Genomic DNA, 25467 nt, shown 5'->3' on the forward strand with positions numbered 1-25467 from the left:
AGTTTTGAGAAATGATAATGAAAAGCAAAAAACTATAAAAACAGTAAAAAGTGAAAATGAGAGATTAAAACATAGGGTGGGGAAACTATGTGGTTCATATGGATACTATAACCGTCACTGCTGGCCGGCCTGCTCTATACACAGAGTTGTCTAGGTTAGTAAGAAAGTACGATTTTCCCAGGATTGTAAGTGGGTGACTGGGGAAGATGGTGGGCCTAGGACAGAGAGTTCACAGAACAAGAAATGGTGAGATATTGCCTCAAAGCAATTAGTTATGGAAGGTTTTATCCATAGCAACTTTGACAGGTTGGAGGCCAGGAAAGGTGTAAGAACAAATCTGGAAGACCTATCACTCCTTGATTTGTGGTTCAGTGCAAAACTGAATGCTTGATTCTAGCTAGTTTGTCTGCTCATGTAAATGAGTTCTGAAAAGAGACTATGGATTTAAAAAAAGACTAGATTAATTGAAAGTATCAATGTGTGGCGCTCTGAAGTAAACTAGAGGCGCCTCAAACTGGACCAGGAACCCTAACTTTCTCTGTCCCATGGGTTCTCTTGATGGTATAGAGGCCTGAGTCTCTGACCTCATTATGCTGCTGCTAAACCCTGATCTGTCCCTCCCCATCCCATCAGGCATGTAAGGGAAATCTGGCACAAAGACAGAGAGGAATAACTGAAAACCACTATCTTTTACAAAACACTCACCAAAAACAGGGAGGAAGGTAGGCAAAGGGAGGAATAAACAAGCCAAATAGGAATGAGGACAAGGACATAAACTCGCACAAACCTAGTGAGCACAGAACTCTCCAATAACTACTACCAACTCCAACTTGAAAGCTCAACAGTTTTCATGATCGAGATTCTGTAACCGGCAAGGAACAAACACCCAGAGCTAGGATAAATAGGGAGATGAGGTCAGCAGCTGCAGATGGGAGCAACCACGTGCATTTTCCCAGCCAACGTGGAAAAAGTCCTTAACTCTTTCAGCACTGATGGGAAGGAAATCCATTTAAAAAAGGACATGAATCACACCATCTCTAAAGATGACCTGTGATTCCTTACCCGTTGTGGCCTTCTAACTCCAGGCCTCTCAGGAGGACATGACAGCCTTGTGACAGGACCCTCCTTCTTTGAGGAGGCTACTGCACTCTCGGGACGGTGTTTATTCGGATGGGCTGCATGGAAGGACTGCATTAGTTTACCGGCATTAACCTCTGATGCCGGTATCCACATCCTCTCTTCGGGACCATACCCATTGTAACGGGACTGGGTGGTGGAACTTCTGCGCCAAAGCCCACGTAACGCCTGGAGGGACGTGACTAGGAACCTCACCCAATCCGACTACGGACACGCAGCAGCTAATGACAACGCAGTCCGTGGAGAGACAAGGGAGGTGATCCAGGTGCTACTCCAGTACTGACCTTGAGTAGATGGCGGCTGACCCCTAGGCGTGGATAGCTGGAATGGCCCGGGGGAATGTTCAACAGATGCAGACAGATGGAGAAAATGTCAGGAACCGCAGGTGCAGACACGACAGTTTAATGGACAGATGAACACTGACAGGTGCAGCTAGCTCGGCTGCTGAGGAGAGCAATGGTGGTTGCAGCTGGCTCTGCTGTTGTTTAAGTGAGCACTGGTGGGTGCAGTTGGCTCTGCTGCTGTTGAGGTGAGCACTAGTGGATGCAGCCTCTGTTGCCATAGAGGTGAGCACTGGCGTGTGCAGCAGACTCGGATACAAGTACAGGGACCTGAGAACTGACAAGCGTGTTAGGAACAAACCCCACAACATTGCATAGGCACCTTCATGTTGGAGGAGGTGGCTTAAATAGAAAGAGACTTCCAGCCATTGGCTGGGGACACTTTAGAGGAACGCACGCGGCCGCTTTAGGAAAGAGGAAGTGTGCGCACGCTCTAAGCATAGTACTTGGAGACCTGCTAGGAGTGTGTGCACCTCGGGCAGCAGCAGGCCCGGAAGTGGCAGGACGGGATCCTTGGCGGTGAGTACGCTGATGTCTCTACAGGGAGAGAGGGACTGCAGGCAGAGATGTGGGCGCTACACCCATTCCAGTGCACCAAGTATTGTAAAGAGTGGCGAACGATAAGGAAATTCTCAATTCTTGCCACCTGAACTCCAATTAACAATCAATAATAACCGGTGGCAAGGGTGACTGCTTCACAGGTGCTACATATTTTTTGAGCAACGACCTGTGGAAAACATTGTGGATTTTGAGAGTTAGAGGAAGTGCAAGATGAAAAGCCACAGGGTTATTTACGGCGACCAACCTTGTAAGGACCAATGAACCTATGACCTAATTTCCACAATGGAATTTTCAGTTTAATATTTCTGGTAGACAGCCAAATGAAATCATTCACTCTCATGTTCGGACCTGACAACTGTTTCTTATCTGCCATGCGTTCGTGTCTATCCCCCATGATTTTTAAGTTGTTCTGAACTCCTTTCCATGCCGATGAGCAATGATGAGGAAAATCATTCCTCAGGAACCTCTGAAGACCCATCTTTACTGAAGTTACAGAACTGCAGATGGAAGCCATCTGCACCAAAAAATGGCAGCTTACCAGTGGACTCATTGCAACAGTTGTTTAATCCCTTAGTGACAGAGCCAATTTGCAGCTTAAAGGGAATCTGTCACCCCATTTTTGGCCTATAAGATGTGGCCACAGCCATCAGGGGCTTATCTACAGCATTCTGTAATGCTGTAGATAAGCCCCCGATGTAACCTGAAAGAAAAACAAGATAGATTATACTCACCCGGGGGTCCGGTCCTGTCCGATGGGTGTCGCTGTCCGGCGCCTCCCATCTTCTAGCGATGATGTCCTTCTTACTTCTCGTGCGGCTCCTGCGCAGGTGCAGTTTATATGCCCTGTTGAGGGCAGAGTAAAGTACTGCAGTGTGCAGGCGCCGGACCTCTCTGACCTTTCCCGACGCCTGCACACTGCAGTACTTTACTCTGCCCTCAATAGGGCAGATGTAGTACGCCTGCGCAGGAGCCGCACTAGAAGTAAGAAGTACATCGCTAGAAGATGGGAGGCGCCGGACCGGGCCGCGACACCTATCGGACCGGACCGGAACCCGGGTGAGTATAATCTAACTCATTTTTCTTCTCTTTCAGTTTACATTGGGGGCTTATCTACAGCATTACAGAATGCTGTAGATAAGACCCTGATGGCTGTGGCCGCATCTTATAGGCCAAAAATGGGGTGACACATTCCCTTTAATGACCAGACCAATTTTTATAATTCTGACCACTGCCACTTTGAGGTTATAACTTTGGAATGCTTTAGCGGATCCTGCTGATTCGGAGTTTGTTTTTTCGCGACATTGTACTTCATTTTAGTGGTAAAATTTCTTCGATATGACTTGGGTCTAAGAAGTAAGGTTTCTCCTTGCGGAGAGTGACATGCCAGCTGTGGCTTGTCAAGGTAAGGAGACTTATTCGCCGTGCAATGCTCCTCTGGGAAAATAATATGCCGTGTCTGCAAATTGAGATTCTGATTTGGCTTGTATCCTAAGTCATACTACAAGACTCGTTAAAGGGTTGATTGTGACTTGTAGGATCGCTACTACCAATAGGTGGCGCTGTAGAGTAAAAGTCCTCTTTCTTTCTGAAGAGGCAATTTGCATATTATTTTCCCAGAGGAGCATTGCACGGCGAATAAGTCTCCTTACCTTGACAAGCCACAGCTGGCATGTCACTCTCCGCAAGGAGAAACCTTACTTCTTAGACCCTAGTCCAGAGCCTCTCACCTTGCCAAATCAGATCTCATACTTTGCACTGACGAGAGCCAACAGCTCGAAACACCGTGTCTGCAAATTGAGATTCTGATTTGGCTTGTATCCTAAGTCATACTACAAGACTCGTTAAAGGGTTGATTGTGACTTGTAGGATCGCTACTACCAATAGGTGGCGCTGTAGAGTAAAAGTCCTCTTTCTTTCTGAAGAGGCAATTTGCATTCGATATGACTTGCGATTATTTATGAAAAAAACTGAAATATGGCGAAAATTTCTAAAATGTTGCTATTTTGAAACTTTAATTTTTACCCCCTTAAATCGGAGAGCTATGTCACACAAAATACTTAATAAATAACATTTCTCAAATGTCAACTTTACATCAGCACAATTTTGGAAACAAAATCTTTTTGTTAGGAAGTTATAAGGGTTAAAATTTGACCAGCGATTTCTCATTTTTACAACAAAATTTACAAAACCATTTTTTTAAGGACCACCTCACATTTGAAGTCACTTTGAGGGGTCTCTATGGCAGAAAATACCCAAAAGTGACACCATTATAAAAACTGCACCCCTCAAGCTGATCAAAACCACATTCAAGAAGTTTATTAACCTTTTATGTGCTTCATAGAAACTTAAGCAATGTGAAAGGAAAAAATGAAACATTTAACTTTTTTTCACAAAAATTTTACTTCGGAACCAATTTTTTTTTTTTATTTTCACAAGTGTAAAAAGAGAAAATGAACCACAAAATTTGTTGTAAAATTTCTCCTGAATACGCCAATACCCCATGTGTGTGGGTAAACCACTGTTTAGGCGCATGGCAGAGCTCAGAAGGGAAGGAGCACCATTTGACTTTTTCAACGCAGAATTGACTGGAATTAAGCTTGGATGCCATGTCGGGTTTGGAGAGCCTCTGATGTGCCTAAACAGTGGAATCCCCCACAAGTGATACCATTTTGGAAACTAGACACCCTAAGTAACTTATCTAGATGTGTGGTGAGCACTTTGAACCCCCAAGTACTTCACAGAAGTTTATAATATTGAGCCGTAAAAATAAAACATTTTTTTCACAAAAATTCTTTTCACTCCCGATTTTTATTTTTTATTTTTCCAAGGGTAGCAAGAGAAATTGGACCCCAAAAGTTGTTGACCAATTTGTCCTGAGTATGCTGATACCCCATATGTTTGGGTGCACAGCAGAGCTTGGAATCGAAGGAGTGCCGTTTTGACTTTTTAATCTCAAAATTGTGAGAGCGGATTCCATGTCGGGTTTGGAGATGTGCCTAACAGCAGAAAACCCCCCCACAATTGACCCCATTTTGGAGACTACACCCCTCAAAGATTTTATCCAGGGGTATATTGAGCAATTTGAACCCACAGGTACGACACAGAATTTGATAACATTAGGTCGTCATATTGAAAAAGTTAATTTTTTTTTTCACAAACATCTTGTTTTAGACCTGAATTTCTCACTTTTGTCAGAAATTACACCAAAAAGTGGACCCCACAATTTGTTGTTCTCTTTCTTATGAGCGCGGCGATATTCCATATGTAGTCAATAAGTTCTGTTTGGACAAACGGCAGGGCTCAGACAGAAAAGGGGCACAATGTGACAAATTTGGCTTTATTTGAAATAGATTGTCATATTTGCAGAGCCTGTGTGGTTCAAGAGCAACAGAAATCCCTCATAAATGTCTTTTTTTTTTTTTTTTTTATATAAATTGTACCCTCTAATCTATTTATCTAGGGAGGTAGTGAGTAGTTTGATGCCACCATTTTTTATGCAGTTGATGCAACATAAGTTTGAAAATTTACAAATGGCATTTTTTTTCACTTTCTCTTTTATGGTTCTTTTTTGTACATTCTGAGGAACACACCTCGAATTTTATTGCACTAGTTTTTATGTGTTCATAAATATATCCTATATGGCACCAATGTGAGTACTGGACACACAGCTGTGCCGTTCCAGGACCCATTCTAAGCTTCTAGAGACATTAAGCAAACAAGAAAATCCTTCCAGGAATTATTACTCACAGAGGCAGGCATGCTCCTAAAATCACATTGGCCAATTATAAAATTTGGTCTTGCTAACTAAACAGTTGTCCTGCATTTGCGTATATTGTAGCAGGAAGAATAAACTGTACTGGAATGAAGGGCAAAATGTGGAAGAAAATGCAGCCAACTATGTGGCAAAGCTGAGTTTGTTCCAAAGATGAAAGAACACCAGCAGGGCTAGAATGGTAGACACTTTCAGAGACTGGTCATACAACGTCCTTTTAGCTCCATCAATCCCTATATGAGAGACTAATGTGCCAACAGACGTGGTGCACCATAGCAAGCTCCCAGCCACCAAGGTCAGAACTGCTATATGCACAAAACAACCAATTCTCTATTGAAAGTATTGTCTGGTACCAGAGGTTCGGCAAGAAACAAAAAGTAAAGCACATAGTGTATAAGTTCGGAACTTGCTAATTTTTAGAATTCCTCCAATAAAATGATCATCCCCGTATCACCAACATAAATATAAGTAATATAAATGGAAGCCAAAGTTTTGTGTGGCAAGACAGTCGTAAAAACAGTCAAAGTTAGATAAATGGTCAAAAATGTTTGTGAGTAATCAAGTCCTAGAATTAATTTTCAGATGACCTGACTTTCAAGAACATTTGTGGGGTACACACTCTGGAGTTTACAGACATGGGTACGTGGATGAGAATTTGTTGGAATAGTAGTTTGGTATGTGATTAAGTTGTAGAATTAATTTTCAAATGACCGAACTTTTCATGAATATTTGTGGTGTCCACACTCTGGGGTTTACAGACGTCGGTACGTGGATGAGAATTTGTTGGAATAGTAGTTTGGCATGGAATTTATCAAGTCCTGGAATTGTGAAATGGGGTATAATGGGATCTACTAATGAAAATATTCTTTATTAATTGTTCCAAATGACTTTACTGGGGCCACTAAGCAGAAAATAAAAATTACAAAAAATAAACAAAAGTAAATTAATAATTGTAGGTGGTGTGGTAGGTCTCAAAACAGGGGGAGATACAAAGGCCTGGTTGGGATGAGCATGTGGGGCAATAGTACCGGGAATCACTCCGTCTGCCATGCTTCCTGCAAACCTGGCATCTTTTTTGAGGATACCTTTGGGTGGGAGGGACATGGTGAGGAAAATGGCGCTCTGCAAGTTTCTGGGAATCATCAGAGTTGAAGGCTTCCCCCGGAGCCATTGACTCAAACATGAGGCCCTCTACAATTTTCTCCTGAAATTGCAGGAACGTAAGTGGTCCTTGGGACTTTTTATACAGGACAAAGCTCTTGTATGTGGTAGTTTGAATAAGGTAGATTGCTACCTTTTTTAACAGGCCCTTGTCTTCCACTTGACCATGTATGGTTGCAGAACCTGTTCTGACAAGTCAACGCCACCCATATTTTTGTTAGTCTTTGGCGCAGACTGGTTTTTCCTTGTCCCTGGTGGCACCCCTCTCTCTGCCCGTCACAGTGGTGTCTGCATACAGTGTGGTCAGCATGTAGACGTCCTTCCTGTCATTCCACTTCACTGCAAGAAGTTGGTCACTTGTGAGTGAGAATTACACCCCCCTCTCCAAACGTCTGGACACCAACTGTGACGGAAACCCCACTCTGTTTTTCCTGACTGTCCCACAGGCCCCTGTATTTGCAGCATGGAGGGATTTATATAGGGGATGTTTGTGTAATAGATGTCCATATACACATGGTACCCTTAATGGAGAAAGAGTGTGATTAGCTCCCAGACAATTTTGCCTGGGATGCCAGTTGCCTGGGGACAGTTTGTGGGGTTTATTTGGCGGTCCCTACTTTCATAAATTAGGAAGGTGGAAGTTTACCCTGATGAGCTCTCGCACGTTTTGTAAAATTTTATGCCGTATTTGGCACTCTTGGAGGGGATAAATTGGCGGAATGACAGACTGCCCTTGTAGCTCATCAAGTATTTGTTGACTGCCACATTTTTCTCTGGGGTATTGGAATTTCTAAACAAAGTTTGTAGGAGGCAAATTAGGGGTCTCAATTTATTTAGCCAATCATAGTTGGGGTCAGTTCTTGGGGGGGCTTGGGAATTGTCACTGAAGTGGAGGAATCTCATTTGGGCTTCGCAACGGACTCGGGACATGACGGCTGCGAATACAGGGGTGCTGTGGACAGGTTTTGTTGCCCAGTAAGAGCGGAGTGTGTTGTTTTTTTTTTTTTTAAACTAAACCCATATTCAGGGTAAGGCCTAAAACTTTTTTTAATTTCAGGGTCATTTGTGGAGATCCAGGAACGGGAATGAAAGGCAGTGTGTTTTTGTGAAATGTATTGTGGGGCATATAGGTTTGTTTGGTGGGCAATTAATTCTAGGACTTCGGGGCTAATGAAAATTTTGAAAAAATAAATGGGGGGCAAAATTGGCAACATCTACTCTTATTCCAGGGACTGCAGAAAATGGGGGAATTTGAGGGGAAAATGAGGTGTCATTATACCACAGCGGTGGGGGGACTGCGGTATTTACCTTGTACAAATCTCAAACTTTACCAGCACCAAAGCAACCTAGACCATCACATTACCTCCACCATGCTTGACAGATGGCGTCAGGCACTCTTCCAGCATCTTTTCAGTTGTTCTGCGTCTCACAAATCTTCTGTGTGATCCAAACACCTCAAACTTGGATTTGTCTGTCCATAACACTTTTTTCAATCTTCCTCTGTTCAATGTCTGTGTTCTTTTGCCCATATTAATCTTTCCTTTTATTAGCCAGTGTCAGATATGGCTTTTTTGTTTGCCACTCTGCCCTGAAGGCCAGCATCCCGGAGTCACCTCTTCACTGTAGACGTTGACACTGGCATTATGCGTATACTATTTAATGAAGCTGCCAGTTGAGGACCTGTGAGGTGTCGGTTTCTCAAACTACAGACTCTAATGTACTTGTCTTGTTGCTCAGTTGTGCAGCAGGGCCTCCCACTTCTCTTTCCACGCTGGTTAGAGCCTGTTTGTGCTCTCCTCTAAAGGGAGTAGTACACACCACTGTAGGAAATCTACAGTTTCTTGGCAATTTCTCGCATGGAATAGCCTTCATTTATAAGAGTAGGAGTAGACTGTCGAGTTTCACATGAAAGTTCTTTTTTTCTGGCCATTTTTAGAATTTAATGGAACCAACAAATGTAATGCTCCAAATTCTCAACCATTTCAAAGGAGGGTCAGGTTTATAGCTTCTCTAATCAGCCAAACTGTTTTTAGCTGTGCTAACATACTTGCACAAGGGTTTTCAAGGGTATTCTAACCATCCATAAGCCTTCTTACACAGTTAGCAAGCACAAAGTACCATAAGAACACTGTAGTGATGGTCGTTGGAAATGGGCCTCTATATACCTATGAAGATATTTTATTACAAACCAGACGTTTGCAGCTAGAATAGTCATTTACCACATTAACAATGTATAGTGTGTTTTTGAATCATTTAATGTTGGCTGCGTTGGAAAAAACTGTGCTTTTCTTTCAAAAATAAGGAAATTTCTAAGTGACCCTAAACTTTTGAACGGTAGTGTATGTGTCCAAACTTTGGTTTAGAAGTTCAGTCTGACCATTAGTGTGAACGTAGACTATCAGTATTTGGTCTTCTCCTGATTTTGGCTTACAAATACTGATGTAAAATACTGACCAATCAGAGGAAAAGCATAATAGAAACACGTCACCAATTCTGCATTTTTCACCTACTCCTGATTTTGGCTTAAAAATACTGATGTGAAAAACTGACCAAATACTGATAGTGTGAACATGGCATTAGATTGAGTATGGAACACTAAAGAAAAGGAATGATGTATCTCTAGAAAAGGAATGATGTATCTCTAGACTAGAACAAAATTCTCTCCAGATTTTAGATACAAACTGGATCCCTCGATCTGACACCACATCAGAGGGAACCCTGTGAAGCTTCACAATCTTGGTGACAAACACCTTAGCCAGGGTCTTTGCATTAGGGAGAGCAGGTAAAGCTATGAAGTGCGCTTTTACTAAACCTATCCACCACAACTAAGATAACAGTTTTATCCGAAGAGGAAGGAAGATCCGTAATAAAATCCATGAATAAATGTGTCCATGGCCAATCAGGCATGGTTACTGGTAGAAGAGCCCCAGATGGACAAGTATGGTGGTTCATCGAACGCTCACACACATTACAGGAAGACATAAAGTCAACTACATCCCATTGCAACCTTGGCCACCAAAAACTATGGGAAACGAGGTCCATGGTTGCTTTACTAACTGCATGACCAGCGAGAGCCGAGCTATGATATGCCCCTAAAACTTTGAGATGCAGATGATAATTTTCCTGAAGGGCGACCTCCTGAGCCTTCAATATCTGTCCCTCCAGGTCAGAACACAACGGAGACTACCCACCCCTTCTTGCAAAATAGAGACAGTCATCAGAACTACCACCCCCAGGGAAACTCCAAGATAAAGCTTCAGCTTTGACGCTTTTAACCACTGGACTGTAAGTGACAATAAAATTAAATCTTGTAAAGTACAAAGACCATCTAGCTTGTATAGGACTAAGACATTTAGCAAATTTGATGAGGTATAACACATTTTTATGATCAGTAATGAGAGTGACAGGGTGGACTGCCCCCCTTCAAAAAGTAACGCTGCTCCTCAGAGTCAGCTTGATGGCCAAAAGTTCTCGATTGCATACATCATAGTTCCTTTCCGCTGACGATAATTTTTTAGAGAAAAAATCACATGGATGCCATCATGGGACAAACCTTTATAGAACACAACCCCATCCCCCACCTCAGAAGTATCAAACTCAACAATAAATGGTTTGTAAACATCAGGTTCAATGAGTACAGGAGCAGTGGACAATCACTTCTTCAAAGAAGAAAATGCCTAACCGGCGCAGTCGGACAGCCTCGAAAAGTCGGTACCTTTCTTTGTCATGTCAGTGAGGGGTTATATATAACAAAAATGGGGCGCACCAACTGTACCAATCACAAATATATAAATGAAGGTTTAGGTGCAGCAACAGTGGAATAATAAACATGAGAAGTGAGGGGTTAGACAAACAAACAAAATGTTTTTAATAAACTTCCGATAAGCTAGGAAACCCCAAAAAGCGTTTCAGATTTTCTGGTAGATCCCATACCAGAACTGAACGGACCTTATTACGATTCATCCTGATACCTGCAGCAAACACTAGGAAACCCAGGTACCGAACCTCTTGTACTGCTAATACACATTTTTCTAATTTGGCATACAGTTTATTATCCTGTAACACCTGCATGACATGCACTTGATCTGACCTGAGATCAGGTAAATATATGAAAATATTTTGAAGCTATACCACGACAAACCTACCCACAAGGTGACCAAAAATGTTATTGTCAAAATGTTTGAAAATGGCGTAGGCATTAGTCAATCCAAAAGGAATAATGTCTGTAACGTGCTGTGGAATTAGCGGCACTCTATAAGTAAGTAAAATAAATGAAAAAGTATTCATACCCCTTGAATTTCTCCATTTTTTCACATTACACCCACAAACTTAAATGTATTTTATTATTATCTGTGCCAAGACTTGAAAATTTCTGTTCACAGACTCTCTCCATCCAATCTCACTGAGCTAGAGCTAGTTTGCAAAGAAGAATGGGCAAAAAATTTCAGCCTCTAGATGTGCAAAGCTGGTAGAGACATACCCCAAAATGACTTTTAGCAGTAATTTAAATGAAATGTGGTCCTGCAAAGTATTGACTCAGGAAGGGCTGAATCCAAATACAGGTCACAATTTTACGGTTTATGTTTTTAAAATATTGAGAACACCGTGTATTTCCTTTTCATTTCACAAATACTTTGTTAGTATTCCAAAACTGAGCTGGCTTCTTTAGCTGATTTTTTTTTTTCTTTGGCAAAGTCTCATCTGGCCTTTCTATTTTAAGGCTGATAAATGGATTGTACCTTGTAGTGAACCCTCTGTATTTGCTCTCATGAAGTCTTTTTATTGTAGACTTAGATACTGAAACACCTACTTCCTTGAGCGTTTTCTTCTCTTGGATTGATGTTGTGAAGGGTTTTTCTTCACCTTTGAAAGGATTCTGCAGTCATCCACAACTGTTGTCTTCCGTGGACATCCAGGCCTTTTTGAGCTCCCGCACTCATCAGTGTGTTCTTTTTATTCTATTTTTTTTGGTTGTATTTCTCAAAACAGGCTGTTGTTATAACCACCTGTAGATAAATAATAACTGTTTGATATAGTAATTTCCATATCCGCATATCCACATTGCAGAATGTACCAAACAGTTGATTTGGCCAATTCGTAAATTTTTGCCCATTTAACCCCCCTTGTTGTTGGTTCACAGCTAGAGCTTCCAAATGTAATTGTCACATCTGGAATCAATTTTGGGCCTTTAACCTGCTTAATTGCTGATGGATTAACAAGAGAATAGCCAACTAAAGAGTTTTTGAGTTTACTTTTACAATTACTTTTGGTCTCTTTGAAAGAGTCAGCTACATATTGAATAGCTGTAATTCCTAAACCCTTACTCAATTTGGGATGTGAATGCTCTAAAATTAAAGTTAGCCCATATTAATTAGATATCATATCTTGAATGTGTCTTGGTAAATAGCTAAAATATCAAAACTTATCACTGTCCAAATATTTCTGGACCTAACTGTAACCAAGAGCACTACTATAATGTGTTTTAAATACCATATTCTTAGGGCCCCGTCACACATAGCGACTCACCAGCAATCCCTACAACCATATCAACTTGTCAGAATCGCTGGTGAGTCGCTACATGATCGCTGGTGAGTTGTCAAACAGGCAGCTTCACCAACAACCAGCGACGCCGAGCGCGCGTCGTCACTGTGTACTTTAGTTACCAGCGCGCTGATGCAAGGAGCTGGTAACTAAGGTACACATCGGGTTTCTAAGGGGCGTGCGTCACTTAGAAACCCGATGTGTACCTTGGTTACCAGCTCCTTGCATCAGCGCGCTGGTAACTAAGGTACACATCGGGTTTCTAAGCACCACCCGGTGCTTAGAAACCCTGCGTTTACCTTAGTTACCAGCGCTCTGATCGCTGGTCTCCCGCCTGTCACACGCAGCGATGCGTGCTGGCCAGCAGGAGACCAGCGATCAAAAAAAAGTCCTGGCTATTCAAGGACGATCAGCGATAACCGGCAGGGGGGGAGGTTGCTGGTCAGCGAGATCGCTATGTGTGACGGGGGCTTTAAAATAGGTGTCTGTGAGATACATAAGGAACAAAATACTCAATGCAAATTCTAATTTCTTGGAGTAGTTTTGTAATTTTCTGGATATTACATCTGTGCTGTCTTCACAGATTCTTCTACAGGAAAGAAAAGGAGCTGAACTAGACTACAGAAAAATGTTTGGGAATGAATGGCTAAAAGCTGGTGGAAATCGGGACCCTAATCCTAATAATCCATCCATGGAGTTTCTGACAGAACACCCTCGATACATTGAACTTATAGAGAGTAAGAAATGCTCTTGCATCCTTTTCATAATTTTCTATATATCTTGATATAATAGAAAATGCATGGGCATAACCATAGCAGTTGATTTGTACTGCTTAATAACAATTTGATTTTGTTTTGATGCCTAGAGTAACATTTTACCTTTCAGTATAGAGCCTTCAAAAGTGTTTTTTTAATCTGTACCAAAAATGTTGTTTGTTTTTTTATGACACGCACCCTTTTTATTATTTAAACATAGATCAAATATTGATTGAAGGGAATCTGTCTATAGGAACAACCCACCTAAGGCGTCTCTATGGACATGCAATTAATAGGAATCGGAATAAAATGATACCTTGATAGCTGTGATCTGATGTCTTATTCCAGAGAAATCCATGTTATTCTTAATATGTAAATGAGCTGTTATACTCTATGTACTGCACCCTGTCCTCCCTAAAAACCTACCTCCATAACTTATTTTAAATTAAAAGATTACCAGTGTGAGATATAGATCAGGAGTGCGGACGGTCAGTCATTACATGTCTCACACTGGTAACACTTCCTTTAATATTAAATAATCTCTGCAGGCAGATTCTCAGGGAGATCTATATACCCCTTATATTCATATTAAGTAAAATGTGGATTTCAATGAAATAAGTTATCGGATTGCAGATATGAAGATATCATTTTATTCAACTTTATATCACCTGCTTGTCTTTACAGACGCCTTAAGAGGGTCCGCTACTAGGACAAACACTTCTTAAACTAAATGGTCAGCCAGATAAAATAATAAAACCTATGCGTTCCTCCCGTGCCGGCGCTGTTCCCATGGTGTTGACACTCGCGCTCCCCAGAGCTGTGAAGCAGTGTTGTGACGTGATGCTGGACTCCAATCAACGCTGGCGTTACTGTCTCCGCCTTTGGACAAACTGAACATGAAGAAAGAGGCCAAGGCTGCAGCTGAGCCCGGAATTCCTTTTCATGTTCAGATTGTCCGAAGGCGACGCCAATGATGGTTGAGAGTCAGGCATCACGTGTCATTCCACCGCATCACAGCCCGGGACCGCGAGTGCCAACATCGCTGGAAGGGCAGCCAGCACGGGAGGTGAGTATATGCTTTAAGTATAATGTCACTGAATAAAGCTACTATTAAAGTGCTAGCCTTGTTATGGTTTTTTTTTATTAAAGTGCAAGAGAAAATATATTCGCCAGCTTAAACACCAGTATATGAGAATACATAAAATATAAGTTTATTTAACCCCTTAATCATCGCAAATTCGTCTTTTAACTGACCTGAGATATAAGAGACTAGCATCAACATACAGGTGACAATCCAGCAGCTGTCGGCTGTACATTATAGCTGACAACTTGCTGCATCAGCCACGATCAGTGTTGGCACCGTCCAAATCTGTTTAGCCCCTTAGATGCTGCTGTCAGTAGTGACTACATCATATACAGTGACTTGCGAAAGTATTCGGCCCCCTGGAACTTTTCAACCTTTTCCCACATATCATGCTTCAAACATAAAGATACCAAATGTAAATTTTTGCTGAAGAATCAACAAGTGGAACACAATTGTGAAGTTGAACGAAATGTATTGGTTATTTTAAATTTTTGTGGAAATTCAAAAACTGAAAAGTGGGGCCGCCCGTGCAATATTATTCAGCCCCTTTAACTTAATACTTTGTTGCACCACCTTTTGCTGCGATTACAGCTGCAAGTTGCTTGGGGTATGTCTCCATCAGTTTTGTACATCGAGAGACTGAAATTCTTGCTCATTCTTCCTTGGCAAACAGCTCGAGCTCAGTGAGGTTTGATGGAGATCGTTTGTGATCAGTAATTTTCAGCTCTTTCCACAGATTCTTGATTGGATTCAGGTCTGGACTTTGACATGGCCATTCTAACACCTGGGTACGTTTATTTGTGAACCATTCCATTGTTGATTTTTGTTTGTTTGGGATCATTGTCTTGTTGGAAGACAAATCTCCGTCCCAGTCTCAGGTCTTTTGCAGACTCCAACAGGTTTTCTTCAAGAATGGTCCTGTATTTAGCTCCATTCATCTTCCCATCAATTTTAACCATCTTTCCTGTCCCTGCTGAAGAAAAGCAGGCCCAAACCATGATGCTGCCATCACCATGTTTGACAGTGGGGATGGTGTGTTCAGGGTGATGATCTTTGTTGCCTTTATGCCAATCAGATCGTTTGGCATTGTAGCCAAAAAGTTCGATTTTGGTTTCATCTGACCAGCGCACCTTCTTCCACATGTTTGGTGTGTCTCCCAGGTGATTTGTTGCAAACTTTAAATTACACTTTTTATGGATATCTTTGAGAAATGGCTTTCTTCTTGCCACTCTTTCATATAGGCCAGATTTGTGCAGTGTACGACTGATTGTTGTCCTATGGACAGACTGTCCCACCTCAGCTGTAGATTTCTGCAGTTCATCCAGAGTGATCATGGGCCTCTTGGCTGCATCTCTGATCAGTCTTCTCCTTGTTTGAGATGAAAGTTTAGCGGGTAGATTTGCAGTGGTATGATACTCCTTTCATTTCAATATGATCGCTTGCACAGTGCTCCTTGGGATGTTTAAAGTTTTGGAAATCATTTTGTATCCAAATCCGGCTTTAAACTTCTCCACAACAGTATCACGGACCTGCCTGTTGTGTTCATTGGTCTTCCTGATGCTCTCTGTGCTTGAAACAGAACCCTGAGACTATCACAGAGCAGATGCATTTATACGGAGACTTGATTACACACAGGTGGATTCTATTTATCATTATTAGTCATTTAGGACAACACTGGATCATTCAGAGATCCACAATGAACTTCTGGAGTGAGTTTGCTGCACTGAAAGTAAAGGGGCTAAATAATATTGCACACCCCACTTTTCAGTTTTTGAATTTCCACAAAAATGTAAAATAACCAATATATTTCATTCAGCTTCACAATTGTGTCCCACTTGATGATTCTTCAGCAAAAATTTACATTTGGTATCTTTATGTTTGAAGCATGATATATGTGGGAAAAAGTCAAAAAGTTCCAGGGAGCCGAATACTTTTGCAAGGCACTGTATATACGGTGACCTGTCAGGTTAGAAAAACGAGGCCTTTTCAGGAAGCTGAAAACCGGTTTGGGCATGAAAGGGTTTAATATAAAAATGAGTATAAGGAGTTTCCAGATTATTGTTTTTGTGTTATTTTGTACACAGTGAAAGCATAATTAGAGAATAAGAAAAGGATGCCAGAATTTGTGTAGGGAATGCAATGATGGTTTCTTATCTTGTTGCTTGAGAAAAAAAGTCAAAAATTAGAAGGGCTAACTATCCAGAAACCCTATCAAGCAATATATAAGATAATAGGATAGATAAAAAGCAGAAATCTTGTGCAGCTGTATAGGATGTACAGCTGTGGCTGAATATTTTGAGACCGAGACAAATTTATTTTTTTTACAAAATTGGGGCTTCAGTGTTTTATTTTTATCTTTTAGTCAAATTGTTACTGGAGTACAGTTATAAGCATTTGATATTTTATTAACCTTTTATTTCCAAATACATCATTTTTATATAAACACTCAATATTTACATTATTGACCCTTATTTTTCAATGAAAAAACACAAAAATTGAGCTTGGTTTGAGTTGGTACACATGCAGCATATAAATGCATGTTCACATGGCCAAAAAAGCATACAAAACCTACAAAAGACAAAATGAAAAAATGTTATGTTTGATCAAATACAGTATTACTAAGAACTCTGTATGATTTTAAATGCACTTTTGCTTTTTACTTATTTAATTATAGCAGGGTTTTTTTCATTTTGTCTTGTGTAGGTTTTGTATGCTTTTTTGGCCATGTGAACATGCATTTATATGCTGCATGTGTACCAACTCAAACCAAGCTCAATTTTTGTGTTTTTTCATTTTATTTTTGCATTCTGTTTTAGCTGGGGTGTGGCCTCCCTCTCCTGAGCTGAAAATTGTATTTAAAGGCTTCCCCTGACTGGTGTCCACTGGTTAGGACCCGGTCCTTGTCTGCCCTTATTCACACAGACGTCAACTTTGACACATGATAAGGTTATTAATACTAGACAGTGTAGGACCGCCCCGACCACAGAGTCACCATGTCGATGGTGGGACGGCTTTTATGCTATGTTTGATCAAATACAGTATTACTAAGAACTCTGTATGTTTTAAATGCACTTTTGCTTTCACTTATTTATTTATAGCAGGTTTTTTTTCTTTTTGTCTTTTGTAGGTTTTGTACCCTTATTTTTCAAGACTACTGTAATTCACTCTGACATGGTGGATATTATCATCTTGACTGATGACAACCCATTCTGGCCTTATCAATGCTTGTTGTTTTATCACAAGTTCTGTGTTTTTGTTTGTCCACCCACTTTTTGAGGATTGACTACAGGTTCTCAATGGGACTGAGACCTGTGGAGTTTTGTGGCCATGGAACCAAAATGTCAATGCTTTGTTCACCGAGCCACTTGGTTATCACTTTTGCCTTGTGAACATTTCCATTGGTTGTCGGTGCTGACACTAAGAACAGCTGCTCGATAGGGATGCTGGTAGTCTGATAGGTCATCAATGATAAAGTAGTAAGCAACCTCTTTAATGGTGCTTTTAGAAATAAATAAAGTTCCTGCCATAAAACTCCCCAGATTGAGATCTGTCAATCTGTCCCATTATGAACCTGTGCTCAGTCTTCAAAATGGGTGTTCACACAACAACACAGAAATTGTGATAATCTCCAAGCATTCATAAAGACAAGTGTGTATTGCCATCAGTCTGGATCAGGCCCTGAAGCTGATATCCAGCATACCAGGGCAATACAGAAGTCTTGATAAATAGGGGTCAGTAATGTCAGTATTGAGGGTTTGCATATACTTGATGTATTTGTCAATAAAAGTGTAAACATTTTTACTTATTGTAAGTAACAATAGAAATCATCTAATAAAAAAAAAATCAAAAAACACAGAAGATGCAAACCTTGTTAAAGCCAAAATTTGTGCCACTCTGAAAACTTTTGGTCATGACTGTACAAGGGTTACTACCCCTTAAGATTGCAGCCAGAGAATCTCTAGTGCGACATTAAATGGAATAGGCTACTCTCAGTTTTGCAGTCATATTTGGGGAGGACGCATGTGTTCTATGACTCAAAAGACTTGAGAACTCACCCATGGGGTGTTTTCATATATGCTTAAAGACTGGGGTGTCTTCCTTTGTATCAAATGGTTTCATTCTTTTTCATTGATCCTAAACGTCTAATAACCAAAACTAAAACATGCGTATCGGGGTGTTATTAGCTTCAAATCATAAATGGGAAGTAGCTACCGTTCTCTGACCCGAACTGCTTCTCCCTCTCTAGGATATAAAAGGGAGTACTGGTAATAATTATCTTATTTGGATGTTTGTAGGGAGAGAGATTGGGGGGATTATTTCACCATGGAAAACGATAACCCCACTCTCCAACCACATTAGCCAACGATTTTTAATAACTTCATATCAAATTAGAGAGTAAAATTGGTGAGATTTGTGCCATGTTGGTGATGTCTTGTGATGTTTACTCTGCTATGTAAACAACAATGTTGTGATTATTCGTGATCCTTAAACTTTTTCAATTTAAATGTCATTTATACATGCCAGCCAATTGAATATACTCATTGCTCTTTATTATGCTAATAAAATAAGCTAATCGCAACAACAGCTTTGTTTTTTCCCCCACTCATGACCTGTCAATAATGAGTGTAAGTACAATGAATTTTAACACCCAATGTATTACAAGCAGATTATAACAGTGATTGCTTTTGAAATGCCATAAGCAGGCATGTAATGTATTTACTTCTCTGGGACAAAGTGCTGTGGCTTTTTTAAATCTTTTAATAAGTATGATAGGAAGAGCATTGAGTTTTCTTATATAATAAATTAATGTAAAATGTTTGATATCTCTCAATAATTATTATTCATTTTTTAAGAATATGGGGCACCTGATGATGCAGAAATTCAGCAACCTCAGCCTTTTGCGTTGAAAAATCAACTGCTCAGTAAGTTTATATACACATTTTGCTAAAAATGTTGCAAATCAGTTCATCTTAGTCTTCAGTGCCAGCTTCTTTCTGACCCCCTTCTTAAATGGCCACAAAGGAATAAGGTTTTTCATCATACTAGTAAAAGAAAAAAGTGGTTTGGTACCGTGTTAGCCAGTAGAAAAAAATATATAAAGTGCTCTCAGTGAGAGAAACAAAATAGGAATCTTGTGGGTATGATACCTTTTAATGGCTAACAAATAATAGTAAATGATGTTACAAAGCAAGCTTTCGAGACAACTTGAGTCTCTTCATCAGGCTAATATCATGACTCTTCGGTTGTCCCTGCATCCTCTCGCAGCCTAGAGTGAGTGGAGGAGACTGTGGCTCCCAAACACAGTGAAATGAGAACCTAGGATAATGGTATCGAGGGAAGTCTGAACGAAGACTGATCTTGCAAGTACCACCTAGGTGAGGTAAATACTCCATAAATCAATGACTGACCCTTTATCGAGCCTTGCAATATGACCAGAGATTAATGCCAAATCATAAGCTTATCTATAGCCTGCCTATGTCAAAGTCCCTCAGCAGTGTTAAGCAGAGTCTGAATGGCTGTGCACAACACTCTTGTAGCAACATGGTGGAGGTACTAGCTTTCCTTAAAGATCAGCCAAGAATACAATCTAAAAAGCATTGCTCAATGGGAAGAAAGTGTAAAGAAAAAAAGGTACTTTTAGGGTATCTACTGTTCCTAGGTGGTTCTTCAAGAAGGCTAATTTGCATACTTTTCTCTAATGGAGCATTACATGTAAGAGGCAACACCCAGTTGGTATGGAGAACCAGTACATTTAACACATAATGCCATTTCAGCATACGTGGTACATCATTTCTTAGTACAGACTAAGTGAAGTGAGTATGATAGGAGATAATTGTTTTTTAAAGGCGTTTTCCCATGACCAAAGTACATGTTAATCACTAAATCTTGGAATATTAATAAGTTCCACAATTGGGTGTTAATAAAATGTTCCTGTTCTGAGATATTATATTGAGCCCCTGCTGTGTACTGTGTAATGGCTGTGTCTGACTGTATTGGACCATGGTCTTGTCATACCACAGCTCCTCGGCAGAGGAGGAAGGAAAAGAGAGTACCATATACAGACTATGTCCCTGTACGAAGAGAGACAGCCATTACACAGTACACAGCAGGGGCACATCTATAAGAATATCTCAGCACAGGAACATTTTATGTAACACATCATATCCAATTGTGGAAATTATTATTCCAAGATCTATTATTTTAAATGTATTTTGTTCGTGGGACAACCCCTTTTAAGCTTTGCTTAGAGAAAATAACAATGTTCAACTTTATTGTGTGTATAAATACTGACCAGATCTGATGAATCCCAGTTCTTTCTTTATAACATTCCTACACTTAGAACATTGAGGGTAGGAATTTAACAGGAATACCCTATTTTTTGGACTATAAGACACACTTTTTCCCAAAAAATTTTTTGAGGAAAATGGGGGGTTCGTCTTATAGTCCGAACGCAGGCTTTCCTGGGGAGTTGTGGCAGTAGTGTAGCAGCGGAATCCGTGGAGGAAGAAGTGTGGCGATGCTGATGCAATGCTGAGGCTCGGTGTGGGCGGAGCGGAGTGCACGTTAGCAGGCTCCCTTCCTCAGGATGCCGGCGGCAGAAATGTGGCAACGCTGCGGCTCGGTGTCCACGGTGAGCAGAGCCGAGTGCATCACCGGTTTCCCTGCGGCCATCTTCCTGTAGCTGTGGTCTCAATCTGCGCATGCGCGGCCTCAGGAAGATGGCTGCTGAGAAACCGGTGATGCACTCTGCTCGCCATGATCAGCAGGCCATGGCGTCGCCACCCTGAGGAAGGGACCCTGCTCCATGCTCTGCCTCACCGCTGACACTGGACCCACAACATCGCACCCCGGGACTGCAGCATTGCCTCACTTCTGCTGCCTCCTGTGACTCTACCACTGCCAGCCCTCAAGTAAGATACCTTAAATTCGGACAATAAGACAGACCCCATCTTATAAAAATCTTTTTTCTGCTATTTTCCACCCCACAATTTGGGTGTGTCTTATGGTCCGGTGCGTCTTATAGTCCGAAAAATACTGGTAATCTAAATCTGACAGTGTTGTCCGCTTAATATAATGAACTACTAACTTGTACTATGTTTTATTAGGTAAATTATAAAGTATTATGAATTTAACTTCTATTTTAGTTAATTTAACTTTGTTCTCTTCTATTTATAGCTCTTACTATTATGTGCCCTGACAAACCAGATCAAAACCCTATAAAAAAGAAATTACCAGGTAAATACTGAATGTGTGCTTTTTTCAGTAAGGCTTTTTTCCTTTCACATTTTTGTTTTGGTAACAGATGCTGCCAGCATCCTAATCTGGTTTTAAAGGGAAGCTGTATCCTCCAGAAACACTATATCATGGTAATCTGCAGGTAAATTGCTTGGAAATCATGTCTGGGTGGCTTACTGGAATAATGGCTGCAAGTAGAAAATATAAGTTATCTTCCTACCTGCAGTCACTCTCTTCCAGTCATGGGAGTCATTACATTCGCTACTCACTATAATCTGTCATAACTCCTCAGCACATTGATTGACAGTCAGCTCTGACATCCTGCCCTGCAGTGCATGTGTGCAAAGTGCAAGGGATTGATTACAGCTGCCAGTCACAGTACAGTGAGCCGTAACTGTGACACTGCTCCATGCACTTAATTTTCTCCCTGTAGCCGCTCCTCCAGTAAAAGCAGGCAGACATGATTTAAACGCTATAAATCTATAGCTACCCACTATATCTGCAGATAGATAACATTTGTGAAGGTTATTGGTTTGTTTTAAATGGTTATTGTGGCTAGTCATCAGTTGGCTCAATTGACCAAACACTTGTCCTTCTTTGCACGTGAATGTTTGATTCAGCGTAGAATGCTATTCTTTTAAGGTAGAAAACAAGAATAAGGTGCATTTAGACTAGACTATTATTGGGAACATGCATTTCTAGGACAACTCATTTTCCAATGATTGGCCTGTCTAATCAGGCTGCCATTCATCCTACTAACAGGAAAAATAACTGATCATCTTGAGAAATTATTTTTAAACATACTTAAAAATCATTGTTCTTGGCAGCACATTATCATGTGAAAATAGGACATTTACGGATGAGGTCAGTGGCATTCCATGTGCAAAGAATGATCTTCATAGCATGCGCCCTGTTCACCCTGTCTAAACTGGCCATTGAATAAACGCTATTCTGCTTGCATGTAACCATGTAACCAAGGGGTGCAAAATGGTTTTGGGCCGAGGGCCACACTGTCCTACTGAATCAATCCCAAGGGCTGCAAAACAAAATTAAAAGGATACTTGCATGAATACATAACCAGAACCACTGTCAGTACATTAAGACATCACCAGAACCAAGAGTTGAGTGTTTGAGGAGGATTTGGAAGTTTCTTTTCCGTTACTGTGGCAAAAAACAGTGTGAACACACCCTAACTTACGCTGCGTTTTTGGAGCATAAACTCTCCAAATCCTCCTCATAATCTCAAAACATGTTTTAAGGATTTTTAGTTTTAACATACTATAACATCATCTGACCAGTTATAGATTGCTACATGTGTAGAAGATGTTAGTTTATGAATCCTTCGCCAGATTCACCATTAGTACATGAATGCAGCACTAGAACCACTGTTGGTACATGAATATATCACCAGAACCACCATCAGTACATGAATGCAACATCAGAACCAATGCCAGTTTATCAATCAATCACCAGAACCACTGGCCATACATGAATACAGAAAAAATCACTAATTCATGGAGATTGGAAAAGACTTAGTGTACATAAAAATCCCCTTAAAACACAATTTTATTAATGATCATAAAAACACACCTTCCCAGTGACGTTGAAAAAATGTCAAAAAATAAACCTAGTATAAGGTGCTGCATAGCCCTACATTAAGGCCTAACTGATACCTTCCTATCCGTGGAGGTTGGCACCCTAATAGTACGATATTGGCGCCCCCACTCAACGAGGACTATCCCTCACTTCCCTAGTGATCCCTAGTATCACAGAGGGGAAAACAATTTCCAAGATAGAACAGTAGTGAAAAGATCAGAATGCCCTAGGACTTATGCAGACCAAACAGATAATAAAGCAATAAACATTTACCACATCATGATATCATGTGACCCACAAAGATAGCAGCTATTCTCACTTGGAGAGATAAACATCCTCAAATACAATCAGCAATTAATAAAAAGGTCACTTATCATGTCTCATGGGGGACCCTCAACGCGTTTCCCCGCCGTAGCGGTTCATCAGGAGGAATAGTCCTATCAAAGATATTGTTGCTGCTTCATGCCTGATACCTTCAATAATAGTGGCACCAGAAGTCTAGGAAACCGGATTTAAATAACCGGTGTGATTATTTTGCATACCACCCACTATCCGGCAGTCCAATCGGTGTGAAGATGCAAATAACTGAGAGCCAGGTGTGCAGCAAAAAATGTCATATACCTGAGAGCCCGCCGCTGCATTCGAAATTCAAAGCGGAAGAAGGGGTCATTAGCGTGCGTTCCACCGTGGGGCGTATCCAAAATAACCGGTGTGATTATTTTGCATACCACCCACTATCCGGCAGTCCAATCGGTGTGAAGATGCAAATAACTGAGAGCCAGGTGTGCAGCAAAAAATGTCATATACCTGAGAGCCCGCCGCTGCATTCGAAATTCAAAGCGGAAGAAGGGGTCATTAGCGTGCGTTCCACCGTGGGGCGTATCCAATATGGCGCCCATACTTCCGGTCGCGCAACCCCCTCAGCGGGTTGTAGCCTCCGGAACCATCCTGTGCGGGCAGAGCGGAGGGGAATCAAAGATGGAGCCGGCACTTCCGGTCACATGTTTCCCCTTTGCTCCCGGACACGCCCATAGTAACCAGCAATGGGCGCATCACCAATGTGGGCCGGACCTTTCGATCACATGTTTTCTCCCTACTCAATGATGTAAACAGACAGAGCGCATCACATGAAATCGCCAGGAAATAAAGAGTCTGCCCGCAATACAATGTCCCACAGATTTATCACAGTAAGGATGACCCCAATAAATCTAGTAGTACCAATGTCCTCATATTCGGCATAATGCTGCACATCAGAAATTCAAGGAATGTAGAAAAATAAAAATATGCATATTGCTATGCGATAAATCAAATCAACCATACAATGTGGTCCATGCCATACAGGCATCATCCAATATGCCAGACATATAGAACCCCTTATAATAACCCCCTATAACAGAAAAAAGGGCAAGTTCAACCAACCAGAGAATCAAAAGATCATAAAAAACAGGCATATGAGATGCATTCATTCATCCCATTAGGGAAGACCGATTGCAGTCTGAACATCCATTCACACTCCCGTCTCAGAATTAAATTGTCCAGATTACCTCCCCTAGCCCTTGGTTTGATTAATTCTATCATATTAAAAGTGATGTCACCCATTCGACCCTGATGTATACCATTGATGTGTCTGGCGACAGGGGTATCACGTTTATTTCTGATATCCCCCAGGTGTTCACCCACCCTCACCCTTAATTCTCTAGTGGTTTTTCCCACATAATCCAATGGGCAGGTACACGTGGCCTTATAGACCAGACCTGTTGATTTACAGTTTCCAAAATCCCTCAGATAAAAGGTCTTACCATTGTGTGAACTCATAAAGGTTTTACATTGAAGCATATATTTGCATTTAGTACAGTCCCCACACTTGAAGAAGCCCAAAGGTTTTCTATCTAACCATGTACCCGTTCCCTTGGGTCTTTGGTAGAGGCTGTGCACAAGCCGATCCCCTATAGATCTCCCTTTTCTATATGTAATAGAGGGTTTAGATGGTACCAGCCCCTTCAAGTTCGGGTCAGCTAAGAGTATCCCCCAGTGCTTTTTAAGAACATGGTACACCCTGTCTGACTGACCATCATACGTGCCAATAAGTCTGACAACAGTGTCCCTGACAGTATCTTCTTTTTTTGACTGGAGGAGAGAGGGCCTATCCGCTATGAATGCTTCATGCCATGGCCCATTCAAGAAACGTGGGGGATAACCCCTGTTTCTAAATCTATTATATAGGTCATTGGCTTGTTTTCTATAGACACTCAACTCCGTGCAGTTCCTTCGAACCCTAAGGAA

At 41.1% G+C, this 25467-nt stretch overlaps 1 protein-coding gene across 5 annotated transcripts in view; it reads left to right on the forward strand.

The window, feature by feature from the left end:
• TBCE (tubulin folding cofactor E) overlaps nucleotides 1-25467 on the forward strand; it is a 133614-nt gene that overhangs the window by 87979 nt on the left and 20168 nt on the right. For all 5 annotated transcript variants that reach the window (XR_012226898.1, XM_073560140.1, XM_073560143.1 and 2 more), the window contains 3 exons: nucleotides 13097-13250; nucleotides 19206-19274; nucleotides 21529-21588. Coding sequence is in view for 4 of the 5 variants with exons in the window: in XM_073560140.1 (XP_073416241.1) it covers nucleotides 13097-13250; nucleotides 19206-19274; nucleotides 21529-21588 (283 nt within the window). In the remaining variant the exon portion in view is untranslated. The remainder of the gene's footprint in view (nucleotides 1-13096; nucleotides 13251-19205; nucleotides 19275-21528; nucleotides 21589-25467) is intronic.

The sequence above is a fragment of the Dendrobates tinctorius genome, unplaced genomic scaffold (assembly GCF_039654945.1).
Source record: "Dendrobates tinctorius isolate UK_male_01 unplaced genomic scaffold, ASM3965494v1 ptg000293l, whole genome shotgun sequence".
In the NCBI taxonomy this organism is placed as follows: Eukaryota; Metazoa; Chordata; class Amphibia; order Anura; family Dendrobatidae; genus Dendrobates; species Dendrobates tinctorius.